General features: G+C 35.9%; 3 protein-coding genes across 3 annotated transcripts in view; 1 reads left to right on the top strand and 2 right to left on the bottom strand.

Annotated features, from left to right (window-relative positions):
- LOC149578477 (P-loop containing nucleoside triphosphate hydrolases superfamily protein) overlaps positions 1–14,364 on the top strand; it is a 313,758-nt gene that overhangs the window by 101,020 nt on the left and 198,374 nt on the right. The window contains exons 8-11 of the mRNA XM_089829372.1: positions 1,047–1,088; positions 1,228–1,347; positions 1,623–1,685; positions 1,844–2,009. Of these exons, the coding sequence (XP_089685498.1) occupies positions 1,047–1,088; positions 1,228–1,347; positions 1,623–1,685; positions 1,844–2,009 (391 nt within the window). The remainder of the gene's footprint in view (positions 1–1,046; positions 1,089–1,227; positions 1,348–1,622; positions 1,686–1,843; positions 2,010–14,364) is intronic.
- Positions 10,955–11,899, bottom strand: LOC149578480 (uncharacterized). Its single transcript, XM_089829365.1, has 2 exons — positions 11,753–11,899; positions 10,955–11,634 (listed from the first exon to the last, which is right to left on the bottom strand). Exons 1-2 carry the CDS (start codon positions 11,861–11,863, stop codon positions 11,071–11,073), a joined length of 675 nt encoding a protein of 224 aa, XP_089685491.1. The 5' UTR covers positions 11,864–11,899; the 3' UTR covers positions 10,955–11,070.
- On the bottom strand, positions 11,874–13,629 carry LOC149578479 (uncharacterized). The gene is made up of 3 exons (XM_089815391.1): positions 12,177–13,629; positions 11,947–12,041; positions 11,874–11,881 (listed from the first exon to the last, which is right to left on the bottom strand). The coding sequence occupies exons 1-3, from the start codon at positions 13,544–13,546 to the stop codon at positions 11,874–11,876; spliced, it is 1,473 nt and encodes a 490-aa protein (XP_089671517.1). The 5' UTR covers positions 13,547–13,629.

Below are 14,364 nucleotides of genomic sequence, written 5' to 3'. Positions count from 1 at the left end.
GGTTGGGAAATAAATAGATTTTATAAAAAAGGGCTTCAATAAAGTTGAGATGCAAAAGATAAGGCATAATAAATAAAGCCCAATTACGAGGGAGATGAAGAGTAAGGGGGAAAAGCAAGCTCTAGAGATTTTTTTCTGAAAAATTTAGAGCAGAATATAAATAATTCGAGCAAAGTTTAGCCAAATATTTATTGTTTCTGTCGGAGTTTTATATTTTGGTAGTTGATTTGTATGGTAGAACTTTTGCTGAAAGTGCCACCTTGATACCACTTGTTAGTGTACAGTTGTGAAAATGTGATTGTTCACCAAAGATGCATAAGAATGAAGCTAAGATGTGAAGAAAGCTAGGATCTTGATGCTGCTGGAATATTATTAGACTCTTATCTGTTTCATTTAGACAATTTGTTGACATTATTCTCATTGTAAAAGAGAAATTTATGGAGATTACGAATGCCAACATACTTCTGTTTAAAAAGGCTGTCTTGGACCCAGTTCTGGGCTGGCAGCAAAAAATTGTATAATTTATGTCTTGATTAAGAAGGAAATAGATTCAAAGCAGTATCTTTTCTCATTTTCTTTATTGGATGATTCATTTTTATGCATAGTGAAATAATACAAAATGATATAACAATCTATGAAGCTAATAAATGGTTAATGGGTTTGTAACTGGAGTGAATCTTTAACAAGAGCAACTGTTGGAATCTATTGTGGTCTGTCACTGAGATTGGGGAGCACCTTCGGAAAGCCATTTGTACTGCAGTCTCGCAGTCAACCTTTTGTTTAAATAGGTTTTCTTTAAAAAACGAAAGATTTATGTTTCTTTTATTTGACAGAAAATTTTTGATTAGCCTTTGTTATGGATTGGTACATGAAAAACTCATGCCTTAGAATTGTGTTCTTGTAGGTAGAGTGTTTTGAGTGGGCATTTAGAAACCTAACATTGTAAACATCTTTAATTTTCATTTTGCTTGATCATGTTTCCTCATGATTTCTTCTTTTTCATTTGATTCAAAATCGTGTTGTCACATATAAATCTTTGTTTACAGCTTGCAGCAAAGAATGAGAAGGACCTTAGGGCACAAATACGGGTATTATCTGCCAAGATGATGATTGCTTATGATTTTATATTTGGTTACTTTTGTCTTTTAGTTTTAGAATTACAGCCATCATTCTATATTTGGAGAAAAAATGAAATTTCAAATGCTTTTGTAAATTTGTAACCTATAGAGTAAAGAGGGCGTAGAGGAGAAGCCAGAAGAGGCAGCAGCTCAAAGACAGAAGGAAGAAGCTGCAAATGTTTACGATACCTTTGATATGCGCGTGGATCGCCATTGGTCAGATAAGAAGGTAGAATATGTTTGAGTGATAATGCTATAATGCTGTTCTTTTAGTCTTGTGGCATTTCTCATCTTACCAGTTTTTTCTTGCTTTCTGGGAAGTCTTTCCCTGAAGAATCTTGTTATTACTTGTGTGCAACTTCTCTGAATTTAGAATGACATTGGTTATTGTTTTGGAAAATGTAAATAACACTTTTTGGGTTAATTTGGTTAGATTTATTAGATATATGAATCATTGAAGTTTATTCTTGCTTGATTAAACTTACTGATTACATTATCATTTAGTTGGAAGAAATGACAGAGAGAGATTGGCGAATTTTCCGAGAAGATTATAACATCTCATACAAGGCAAGTTTGCTACTGTGGCTTATTGTTTCTTAGGGGTACTGAAAAAAAAATTGTAGCATGTGGAAACCATAAGAAATCTAGAAAGATATGAATACTATTGTGCTTGATATTTTTTGAGAAGTTTGTATTAACTTTAGATGTTTTAAACTTGGGTCAAGGGTTCACGAATTCCACGACCTATGCGCAAGTGGGAAGAAGGAAGTCTTACATCAGAACTATTGAAAGCTGTGGATAAAGCTGGTTACAAAAAGCCATCTCCCATTCAAATGGCTGCCATTCCTCTTGGCCTTCAGCAGAGGGATGTTATTGGTATTGCAGAAACAGGTGATGTCTTAAAGTTGACCTAGGTCATAACTTCAATCTTGGAATAACTAAATTTTCCTTAAAAATTTCATAACTACTACCAACTGTATATTTTGTTTCTAACAGTATAAATAGTGAGTTTTGAAAAGACTCTTCCAGTAAGATGTCCACACTGTTATGTTAAAGTTTTCCTTCCATTACATGGAATAAATATGTTTTAATCTTGTGTTTCCAGAGTATCTATTCAATTATAAAATATCATATTTGCATTAAAAAAAATTCATTAGATGCAAACCATAAAGCAGTCCTGATATTGCTTGAAAACCTTTGAACCCTTTAGCACTATTGATTAAAATTAATCAGCAGTTTATCTGCATATGGTTGGCAGAGTACCAAGCTGTTTATTTGAGTACCAAATCGATCACCCAAGCAATAGTCAATTAAAAGTCACTCTACAAGAATTAATAAGGATGCCAAATAAATTATGGCAAACCGGAAGAAGGATTGATCTCCTTTATTTTGCTCCCTGGGTTGAGTGATCTTACAGTTTCAGGCACATCTCATGGATCTTTGCCATTTGCTATAGGGCCTTCTGAATAAAGTACAGAGTGATGCATGCTGGGTGGAGTTCTAATGCGAATGTGATGGGCATACAAATTAAAAGATACCTGCAAACTTATTAGATGACAGCACCTTCAAATTTGAGGTTGTATATATTTCTCTGTAAAAATATCCATATGGAATATAGCAGATTTAAAAACTTAATTCTTCTGTGAAGTGTCCCACTGAATGGAATTGAAGTAGAAAAGGAAAAGGTTATTGCAATCCCTGCAAGATGAACTATAAGGTTTATAGAATTTCTTTACAGATACTCATTCACTGCTTAGGTGGCCTGTATAAAATGTACCGCTCAAACATGAGCATTTAAACAAATCAATTTAATATCATAATAATTCAAATGGCAGGCTATCAAAGTATTAATAAATAGCAGTCAGTACAAAGTTACAAACATCAAGATATGACAAAGTATCGGCTCCAGGAGAGCACACAATATGCTATAGCCTATGTCCAATGTGGCACATAAACATAGAGACAAACTAAACAAGCAGGCTCACAACAATATGGTATTTTTCTGGAAGTACATCAGTTTCACCTTACCACATGCCCCCAAGTCCACTATTAAAGCTGGAGAATAAGCACCACTGTCAAGATGTCCTTAATGACACATAATATGTCGCTCATCTCTGCAAAGAAACCAATCCTTACTGCCTAAAGGTCCCTGCAGCTCAACCACCTCAGGTTTCCCAGTTGCATTCTCAGCTCTCTCTCCTGATCTAGCTCTTTCTCAATCATATTAATCCTATGAGACACTTTGAATCCTGTAAATCATGTTGGCTATGTGTTGATAAGTGATGAATAATAATGAGTTTTCAAACACCATCCAATATGAGTAGGCAGAAGCCTTGGATAATCACATTGTCTGCTTTGCTATCAACTAAGCAGCAAACTTCACTGTGGCTTTTTCCATTCTTCTTAGAAATTTCATGAAGAATGCTTATCTCCTTATGCTCAACTTTATGTATAAAGATGGTGGAACATCTTGTTGTTTGAAAGTTTTTTGTATTTTACGATATCGATTAGTGGCATTCCATTAATGTGGAAAACTGAAAGTGTACATATAATTCACTCAATGAGGTTTAAAATGTGAAAAATATTAATGTGAAGTTCTAAAATATTGGTAAAAATACAGAAAAAATAATGCTATTGTTATTTTAGGCCAATTATAGTCATATACAGAGAAATTGTAATGTTCCGAACGGTTTCGGTAATGTTCCTGAAAGTTTCGGAGATGCTCCCAAAAGGTTTCCGCTTTGATACCACTGTAATGTTCCGTTCTAGAGTTTCCTTATGAAGTCTTGTAGTATGCTTTAGGTATTCTTGTTGTGTGCTTCAGGTAGTCTGGTTGTGTGCTCCAAGTAGTATTCCTTGGTGCTTCGGTTGGCTAGTGCTTGAAGTTAGTGCTTCAGGTCAGTGCTTTAGGTTAGTGCTTCGGGTCAGTGCTTTGGGTTAGTGCTTTGGGTGGCCAATGCTTCAGGTCAGTGCTTTAGGTTAGTGTTTTGGATGGCTAATGCTTTAGGTAGTACGGTATTATCTTGATGTACAATAGAGTGTAATGATCTATTTGCCTTGAGTGCCTGATAGCGAGTTTCAGAATGCTAAATGTTCGTATGGACGGGGTTGCAAGAAGGTCGTACGATCATACGGTGATTGTGGAAGGTGTACGGTAGACAATTGCTGAAGTAGATGGTGTACGGATCTTCTGTTATTTACCTTGGTGATCATACGGGAAGGTAAGAAGTCCGTATAATGAAGCTAGAGGACTGTACGATATGTGAGGGAGCAGATAGGTATGGGGAACAGCAGTGGATGAAGCTGTATGGTAGAGATGGAGGTCGTATGACTGCACTTGGAAGCCGTATGGTAGGCTTGTGAGGTTGTGCGATTGAACTTGAAGGCTTCCAAAATGTGGCGATTGAACTGTATTTGATATCCAGACAACACACGCACTGAATATGCTATAAAATGATATAATAAATGATTCAATACTATATATATATGCGCATTAGCTACAAGGATTGTGCTCCAATTTGCCAGATCTAAGCGAAGTATTACATGCAACGAAATAGGGTGAGGGTTGAATCCCACCGAAACTGAATAAGCCAAGTAGGGAAGATCTTTCACTTCCGAAATGAGAAACAACAGAGAATCCCAACGGGAATTTGCAGTACAAAATAAATAATTAGAATGCATGTCTACGACTACCTACAGGCCGTGCTTAAATACCTGTTGGGGAAAACCTTTCCAAGAGTGTACAAAGATAGCCGACAACAACACATACCAATGGAAAGTGAAATAAAAATAGGTCTGAGATATATTAAATCAATCGGAACCACAAATACAAATATTAACTTGGGCCCCATATTAATTAAATAAACTAACTAATTAAAGGTCCTTATATTATTTAAATTCAGGGACCAGTTAATTAATTAATTAAATTAAAACTTGGGGACATGATAGAAACAAACTTGAGACATAAGAAATAAATAAAGTTTGATGTTGCCAAATACTCTAAAATTATCGGCAAGTGTCAAATTCACAGTCATTTATGGTGAATCCATTTCTTGTCAAGTCTTAGGCTCTTAGAGCACAAAAATTGCTTCTTTTTGACCAGGTGTAAAAATTGCTTTTCAAGGCCTCTAAGGTCATTGGGACTGATGGAGCCCAAATTTGGGCCTCCATTTGTGAGATAATGTTAAAGAAACATGATGGAAATATAGTCATTGATGTTAAAAGGCTTTATGAACAAAACCACAATTATTAGTTTGAGCATAATCAAATGTCAAAGGAATCAAAAGGGCAGATCTATGTTGGAGCAAAAAGAGGAAGATTGTTCCAAGGAGAGACTACTGACAATCACAGCGACCTTGCCACCTTCTTGTGTTTCTTGAAGTTACGGATCCCCATAATTGTTTTCCAGATTGGATTTGCTTTGTTAGTCTTTGACTATCAATTTGAGTCAGAAATATGAAGATAGATCAATTATCCATTCAAAAGTTGACAATGGTTCAAGATTCCTTGTACAAGATAGGGTTGTGTTTCGTTGTGAAATTCGAATTGTTGCTTTTGGTTCAAGTTTTCTGATCTGGAGTTCTTAGCTTTAGATGATGAAATTATTGATTTTGCAGTTAGATAGGGAAATGTCTATTGGCATCTTCTTACACATTGCGATGGAATCTGACTAAATAAAAACACAATTGGATCTTTGCATATAAATATGAGTTTTCTCAGCAAAAGATAATGAATAGTAATGATTGAGAGGGTGGTGAAGCTTGTCCATAGAAGGCTACGATATTTGAGCAAGGCTCAAGGAAAAATCTTTTCCATCATCCATATAGTGTCGGCAAATATACTCCGGTATAAATCAACACCAATTCAGCAAGAGAAACAAAGATACATGTCTTAAGTATTTGAGGAGTCCGGAGAAACTATTGGGTACACGTTGTCACAAAAGACATCAACTTAGACTGTTTATTCATATTTCTCATTTGATTGGTCTAAGAAATGATATGATGGGAACAATAACGGTGACACTGGGTATACGCGTTCAAACTAAGGCAATACAACCTATACAACAGTATATTATCTCCGGAAACCTTGACACCATTTCATTAAAATCTACTGTTTTTAGAAGCTGCGATCAATAAAAAATATGAGTAAGGAGGACGATATAAGTACTGCCGTGTATATAGACTTGGAAGCATTGGAAATTTATAAAAAGAATCCCATTCGATCGACCAGAAACTGTGCTGCAGCCCTTCTAAGAAAGTAACCCAGTTGAAAACAGAAAATCATCGGGTCAGTATGTAAGAGTCACACGATAACATAGAAATGAATAAATGGATATACACCCAGCAGTTGAAAAGTGACGTGGACTTGAAAAGAATGACATAAGGACAGTAGCGAGTAAAGTATTGGGTCTGAAGCCACATCTAAGGTGTCATCTGGCAAGTGCCGTTTTACATCACAAATGGAACAATTGAAATTTGCAAGGCTTGCCTTTTGGATAAAATAAAACTAGCACTTGCTTCTAATAGGCACAAGGTTTGGCCGATTTTTGATCCATTATATGGATCACTTACTATAATTTACATAACCAATGATGTAAGTAGTCAATTTAAAGAAATTTTGGAAACCCTGTAGACTAATGCATCCGCAAATGTTTTTAGCTAACTTTTCTAGTGATGAATTTGGCTTGAGCTATAATATTTATATGACACTGGTAGAGTGTATCTATAGTCTGCCGACAACAACAATTTTTCTCCAGATGGCATTCTATGTCCTAATAGTCTTTTCTGTCACCCTACCTCACTAAGTCCTTTCATAGTTTAATGGTGAAAGTGATAAGTACGTGGCTAGAGACAATTCAACAAATTATATTTAAACAATGTAGAAGTCCATTTTGATCACATATTTGAGAATTGAGATTTAATATGCAAATAATTAGTGCACATGAAATTAAATTCCTCACAAATTTAAGTGAGAAACTTAAAATTGCTGAAAAAAGGTAATACATTAAAATTGTAAAATATGGAAAAAAAAACTTTTATTAGTTCAAACCAAATAAAGAAGAAGAAATGATCTCTTTTATTTGTGGCACATTCCAAAACATTTTTTTTCCTTGCTTGTTAAAATTGAAGAAAGGGTCTCATTCCACACCAACAGCTCCCAATGAAGATGAGGAACATTATCCTCATGGAGTCAACTTAACATCAACTTAACAAACTCATCTCCCTTGTAGTCATTGGACTACTCTTTGTCAAAAAAATTACCAAGTTATCTTAGTCTCATTTGACAATCACAAAGTTTTAGAATTGTAGTCCAAACTTTTAATTTTAACACAACAAATAAAATTCAGCTCGAGCATGACGGATTAGATTGTGGTCCAAACTTTTAATTTTAACACAAAAAATACAATTCAGCTCAAGCATGATGAATTGCGCCATGATATCTTATTTCACTTTGTGGCAAAAACCCCTGGAAGCCTAGGCAGGCCTATGAAGGTGAGTGAAACATGATTAGTCTGTGTCTTTTCCTATATATTATTAATTGTATTTCGGTAGTGCTTCCCTTATAGGGTGCATATCTCTTGCCCCACTTTGACCCTACTTTGTTTGGAATATTCAAATCTCTTTACGCCTACAACTGGGTACCGAAGTTGTAAGAATGTACGCCACATTCATTAGGTTTCGTTTAATGCGTACTGGTGTAATTGGGTAGTATGTAATATTGATATCACAATTTAATTTTGTTGTTGTTTATTTAAATTCATTGATGTATATTTCACGAGTAATAGTTTTATGGGAACCTATTTTTTGTGAGAATGAATGGAATACTTAGCATTCATTGTATCTATAATGACGGTAAAGCATTGGGCCTTTCTAGGTGGTCACCTAGCCCATCATTGCTCTAATTCAAGTATGTTTTAACTATAGAGTTTCCTAAAAGTTTAGCCTACTTAGCTAGCTACCACATTTGCAAAGCCTTTTGAAAGTGTTGTGTCTTATGAGCCATTCATTATAGAGTCCCTTTAGCTCATCGATCGTTATTCTATTTTCAAACTCTTCCTTAGTGGAGTTGTCAACTCGTTCTATGACTTAGATGGGGTAAACTAAGACTTTCTGATCTTCGATAAAATAAACATCAGAATTTCCAGGTGAATTTGAACAATATTTCATGAATAATAATGAAAGGTTAAAACCTATTGTGAACTAACAACCTTGAGCAGGGTTTCGCCTTGTAACATTGGCAATATATTATGATCCAGTATCATTTATAGATAACCTATCCCATTATTTGATTACAAAATAGTACATCATGTCATAGCACTATGTCATTTCATTTTTGAAGATCAACTATACAAAAACCCAAATGATATTTACCAATCCATTCCCTTTATATGCACTTACAAGAATCAAAGAGGAAATGTTAGAATTCTTCGAGCTTGAGGTTCATATCACAAGCATATCATGGCAGGGGAAACATGCTATTTTGCATCATTCAATGACATTATTGTTATTGAAGATGTGAACAATAATGCATTCGAAGAATGCATTTTTCTAGATGGCCCAAAGATTTACAAAAGCTTAACACAACCACACATAGAATACTTGATCTTATATCCACATATTACATAATATCATACAAGCATTGCCCTAATTTAACTACAAAGTAGAGAAGTAGTAAATCAAAGTCTAGTTCTTATAAAATTCCTTTCCAATGATATGAGTCATGGTTTAATACCCAGTTCTAATAATACTCAAATAATTCATTTAAACATGGTATGTAATGTTAATTGCTTTGGAATGTTGCACCTAGAATTCTTTCTTACCAAATTTGATGTGATTGGATTCCTTGCAGTGTGCAATGGCACCTTGGATGAAATTCAACAGTTCCTCCATTGTGCTATCACTTGAAGCATTGGTCTACAAAGCACTATGGACTTCACTATGGCTTGGAGATGACTTCATAGAAGAGCGGCAGCTCCCCGCTCCAAAATTCCTTCCGGTTTTCAAATTCCCATTGAAAGAAGCATGAAAGTTGTTAATAGTGTTCCGACAATGCTTGTTCTTTCTACGCTGTGTTGTATTTTCCAATGCAAAGGATGCATTTCCACACTCATCCATTCTGAATTGTCCTAACAAGTTCACTTGATCATATTTGTTAGATATTTTTTCATACAAGGGCTTGAAGTGGGCTTGATTAACTTCAAGTACTTGTGAAAAACATCTTTTAGACCTTTGTTATGGTCATTCTTTTCACCTTCATCTGAATGTAAGAAAGAATGCAATGTATTCCTCCAAAATATATTGCCCTCTTTCCACTTTCCTAGTCTGTCGCTTTTCTGCTATGCTTTCTATCTCATTGAAAATTTGTCCCTGAGATAAGTATGTTTTTCAATTTTTCGTGATATCAAGGGCTAGAAAGCATGTGCTTAGGAAGATATGCGAATATGAGCAGCTTGGTGAAATGAAAGTGTGTAAATGGGTATGGAAAGAAGAAGAAGAAGAAGAGAAGGTTGTGGAGATGGGAATCGAAGAATGGAAGGGGTTTATGATGGAAAGGGAAAGGGAAGCTATTTGTAAAGGGACAACACCCTAGTTTTTGTTCCTTGTATTATCAAAAAGTAATCAAAGTTGGTCCAAATGGTTGAACTTGCATGATTGCTATCCTCATAATCCACTATGCTCAAGGTAGAGCCGATAACCTTTTGAAATGATAACTATAATGAATAGTTTCATGAAAAGTAAAGTTGATTATCAAATTTATGCATGATATCACATGGGAAGGTATCATAATGTCCATACTATAATTTATTTTGCCTCATTTAATAATCTAGAGTACAAGTACTCTTTGGTTTAGACTTCATTTAAAGATTTAAAGGTTATGTCCAAGGCATGGAATTTATCCTCTCTAAGGAAGGGCCAATTCTGATTGGAGGACATGTTGTCATTTTATCCTTGAATCTATTGTCATCCACATTTATAATTTATTTGTTTTTTTACAAGTCAAATATTTTAATATACCTAGAAAAATAAACACATGAAATTATAGAATAATCAGATTCATATAAAGATAAGAATTATAAAATACATGACCTTATAATTGTTACTTGTTCTTCAAGAACTTTTTGTTAGAGTTCTTTTTAATTTTATTTTTCAATTGATTATTTTAGAAGAATAACACATTTTCTTTATTACTTATTTATGTAAAAAATGGAACTCAAATAATATATTATAAAAATGATTAAAAAATCTTTCTAATTTATATTCCAAATCACATACCCTAAATTACTAATATATCTTTTAAATTCAATATGATTGACATTGTACCTCACATTATAAAAACTTGCTTCTAATGTGATGACAATTTGTTAGAATTTGGGACTACTCAAGTTTTCCAAGTAACCAGCCAGTTTTACTAAAAGGGTTATAGGAAAATGAAAGAAGACTAGGATAAGATTAAAACTATGCTCCACGGAGTTTCCGGGACGGGGACGTTTTAGGGGACAGGAACGTGTTTCCGGTACAAGTACGGGTCGAAGCCAAAATTTAGGGGACGGGACCTCAGGGGACGGCTATAAAATATAGGGGATTTAAAATTTTTTATATATGGAGAATTAGACTTCTTTAGAGATATATTTCTGATATGCATACCATAACAATGATAAATCATAACATTGATAAACCATTCACCATAGAATACATGGAAATTGAAAACTATTAAGATTAGAATCAAAATGAGAATATGATATGATGATATATCCGAATATCGCATACAATTAGCAAAAATGCCCAAAGGCTCCAAGTATCAATCTATCATCATCATGCATGAAATGAAAATCAAAATGACACAATGAAAGTAAATACTAGAAGTGTAAATGAGATGTCCAACTCCATAATAATCAAAAGCAATAATGTATCTGAGTATCTGAAAAGCAGAAAGCCAAATATATGGCTGTCCTCTAGGAATCTAAATCTCTATCTAAATCAAGATCATCATCAATCTCATCCTCTGAATCACTGGCAGGGGTAGGCAGAGGGTCCTCATCCAATGGAACTCCAAGCAGCCCTGGGGGTGTGTTATCCTCATCAATCTGCAATGCATCCTCAGGATTAACATCCCAACGTAGTGCTGGAGTCTGTCGATACTCAAGACTCTGTCGCTCCTGTAGTCGCAATACACTATGAACAGCCACAAGCTTCTCTGATCGTCTAGAGGTAAGGTTGTTCCTCTTGACCGATTGAATGAAGCTATATGTAGACCAATTCCTCTTTGCAGCAGAGGAACTCGCAACCTGTGAGAGAAGACGGGTGGCAAGGGCTTTCAGCTCAGGTGCATCTCTACCATGCCATGTCCACCATCCAATCGGGTCCTTTTGAGCTAATGTAGCTCTATCAGTCCTCGCCTCTGGTCTACCAAATGTTGGACCACGAAGATTGGCAAAGTCAAGCCATTGCCCTCGAATTTTTGCAGCATCCTCTGCACTATACATTTTTGAAAGGGCCTTGAAGAAGCCGTCCTTCACCTATATTGAACAAACAAAAATTAAGAAGTGAGAACTTAGAGTTTATAAACTTTACAAATAAAATAAAATATTTAAAAATGTATTATAAAATCAGAATTCTTTAATAAATTAAACTCACCTCCTCATCATTAGATGGAAGCACTCTCCCAGGCCTTGGTGCATACCATTTTGGATTGACTGCATAGGCTGCCATATGAAGTGGGTTGTTCATAGTGTTCCACCTTTTCATTACAATGGGCTTAAGATGCTCCTCATAGAACTCCAAAGTAGGTTTCTTATCTTTAACAGCTTGCTTGATCTGCCCAAGCATGCTATCAAAAGTCTCATAAATCTCTCCAAGGCTAGGAGAGTCAATATCAGCATATCTAATGACCTGCACAATAGGGTCAATGAAGGAGCAAATGTATCTGCAAATGAAAGAAAATTGCAAGTGAGAAACATAATATGTTAAAAAAATCAGCAAGTGCTTAAATCAAATTTTTTTTTTTATTAAATCAGCAATAATAACAATTATGATATCCACCAATTCTTAAGTTTCTTACCTCATTGTGGTCCACCAATGTTCATCTAGGATTCTTCGTTTGACAAGTCTTCCATCTGGGGTGCTTGATTCATGCCATCTATTCCACTCTGCATTGACCACCATGGATTGTAAGGCCTCTTGGACCTCAAGCATCCTCTCCAACAAAATGAAGTAGCTAGCATATCGAGTCTCCACAGGCTTGAGGAATTCTTTTTTGGAAAATGTCCTAAATAATGCAAGAGATGTGTGATGATTGCAAATAAACATTTGCACGTCTCTAGCCTCAAACACCATAGTCTTTATCCAATCAATTTTCCCAAAGTCCTTCAAGGTGTTATTCAATGCATGTACACAACATGGGGTCCAAAAAATGTGTCTATAGGTGCTCTCTACTATCAATCCAGCTGATTTACACACACGGGCTGAATCAGTGACTACTTGCACAACATTTGAAGTCCCTACCTCTTCTAAAGCATCCTTCAAAATCTGAAATTGGAAGGATGCATCCTTCTTTTTTCCCGAACAATCAATGGCTCTAAGAAAATAGGCCCCTGCTGTACTAGTGACAATAAGATTGATGAGTGGCCGATGTTTGATATCGGTCCAACCATCCATGATAATAGAACATCCATCACTCATCCATGTTTGCCTCATATCCTCCATCAAAATGTTTACTTTTGAGTACTCTTTGTCAAGGATAGTGGTGCATAATTTAGTGTCTCGTGGTGGTACAAATGAGGGACCAGCAGCATAAATATCTTTGCACATTTGTTTATAGAATGAGGAACGAGAAACATGGTATGGTATGCCATGAGCAACAAGAAATCTGCCAATGGACTCTTCAGCTCTATCTTTTGCTTGTATGTTAAATAAATCAGCCACATTGGTATCTCTCTTAGTCTTGGCCTTTCCCTTCCCTTTACTAACAGTGCTAGTGGGAGTCAATGAGGGTGTGGGTGTGCTACTCATAGGACCCCCGGATTTCAATAACTCCCCCTCCACATACAACCTATTGGCCTCAAGTTTTTCTTCCTCCGTAATTTTTTTGCAACCTTTCACCCCTTGCCCACCTATCCATAAAAGATTGCAATACACTCTTGTGTAGCTCCCAAAATAATGCTTCTTACATAAATGACACTTCCATTCCCTACTACCCCCCGAATTTTTCTTCTTATTCTTGTCTACTTTTGTGGCAAATTGTAGGAGAGGTTTCTTAGGGTTGAATGGGCCTTTGGCATATTGTTTTAAGGCTTTGGAAGGGCACTCAAATGGATTAGGCATTGCATCTTCCATAGGGACATGTACATTAGGCTCATCAATGGCTGCCCTAGGTCTTTTTCTTGGTCTTTGTAATTGTGACACTTGAGTTTCTTGCATGGCAACTTCCATGCTATCACTACTTCCTTCACTCTCACTGCTGCTTATGTTTTTGCCTTTGGATTTTACACTGATTTATAGTATACTGCTGCAAGTTATAGAAAAAAAAAAATTTCAATGTTCCATTAACATGCCCTCTTTATGTCATTGAAAAAAATGAAAAATGACAACAAACAACAATGAAGTTTGAATCAAACAAAAAGAAAATAAAAAACATACCTGGAATGAAGTAGAAATGAAGGCAAAACTTTCTCTTCCACCTCCAAAACACACTCCTCTTTTGTTGTTGTTGAATGTTCAATGTTTTCCTCTTCCTCTTCCCAACTTGCAAACAACTCCAAATGAGCAATGAACTCCAACTTTAACTATTTAAGAAGACACATTAGGGTTAACAACTTAACATCCATGTGGGCCCTAGGCGGAATAGAAAAGATTAAATTTTTTTTTAAAAAAACCATTTTTTTTTAACTTTTTAACTCACCCGCGGCCGGCTGGAAAATAGGGGACGGCGTGGGCAAAAGGGTACGGGCGAGGGACGGGAACGCCGTCCTCGGTACGGAAATCCGTACCCAAGTTTCCTACGAATTTTTTTTTTGCGTTTCGGGGACCGTCCCCTTTCCCCTCAAAAAGGGACGTCGCAGGGTACGTCCAAAATCCGTACCCGCGTCCCCGTTTCGTACCCGGTACGGGTACTAGGGTACAGAGGCAGGGGACGCATCCCCGTGGAGCATAGGATTAAAATAAATGTTTTTCCTAAAAAAGTTACACATATATACTGTGTTGGTCAAAGTGCTCAAGTTTTCTTTACCCATGTAGAAACTTCTACATGA

This window comes from Cupressus sempervirens, chromosome 1 (assembly GCF_028749045.1).
Source record: "Cupressus sempervirens isolate cs-2001-9-10 chromosome 1, ASM2874904v1, whole genome shotgun sequence".
Classification (NCBI taxonomy): domain Eukaryota; kingdom Viridiplantae; phylum Streptophyta; class Pinopsida; order Cupressales; family Cupressaceae; genus Cupressus; species Cupressus sempervirens.
This window is presented reverse-complemented; position numbering and strand designations above follow the sequence as displayed.

Coding starts and splice junctions, on each gene's coding strand:
- LOC149578480 (XM_089829365.1), bottom strand. CDS start 11,863: ATGAAAAGGTGGAACACTATGAACAACCCACTTCATATGGCAGCCTAT. Junction 11,635..11,752: donor TTCCATCTAATGATGAGGAG/GTGAGTTTAATT, acceptor TGTTCAATATAG/GTGAAGGACGGCTTCTTCAA.
- LOC149578479 (XM_089815391.1), bottom strand. CDS start 13,546: ATGGAAGTTGCCATGCAAGAAACTCAAGTGTCACAATTACAAAGACCA. Junction 12,042..12,176: donor CATTGGTGGACCACAATGAG/GTAAGAAACTTA, acceptor TTTCATTTGCAG/ATACATTTGCTCCTTCATTG.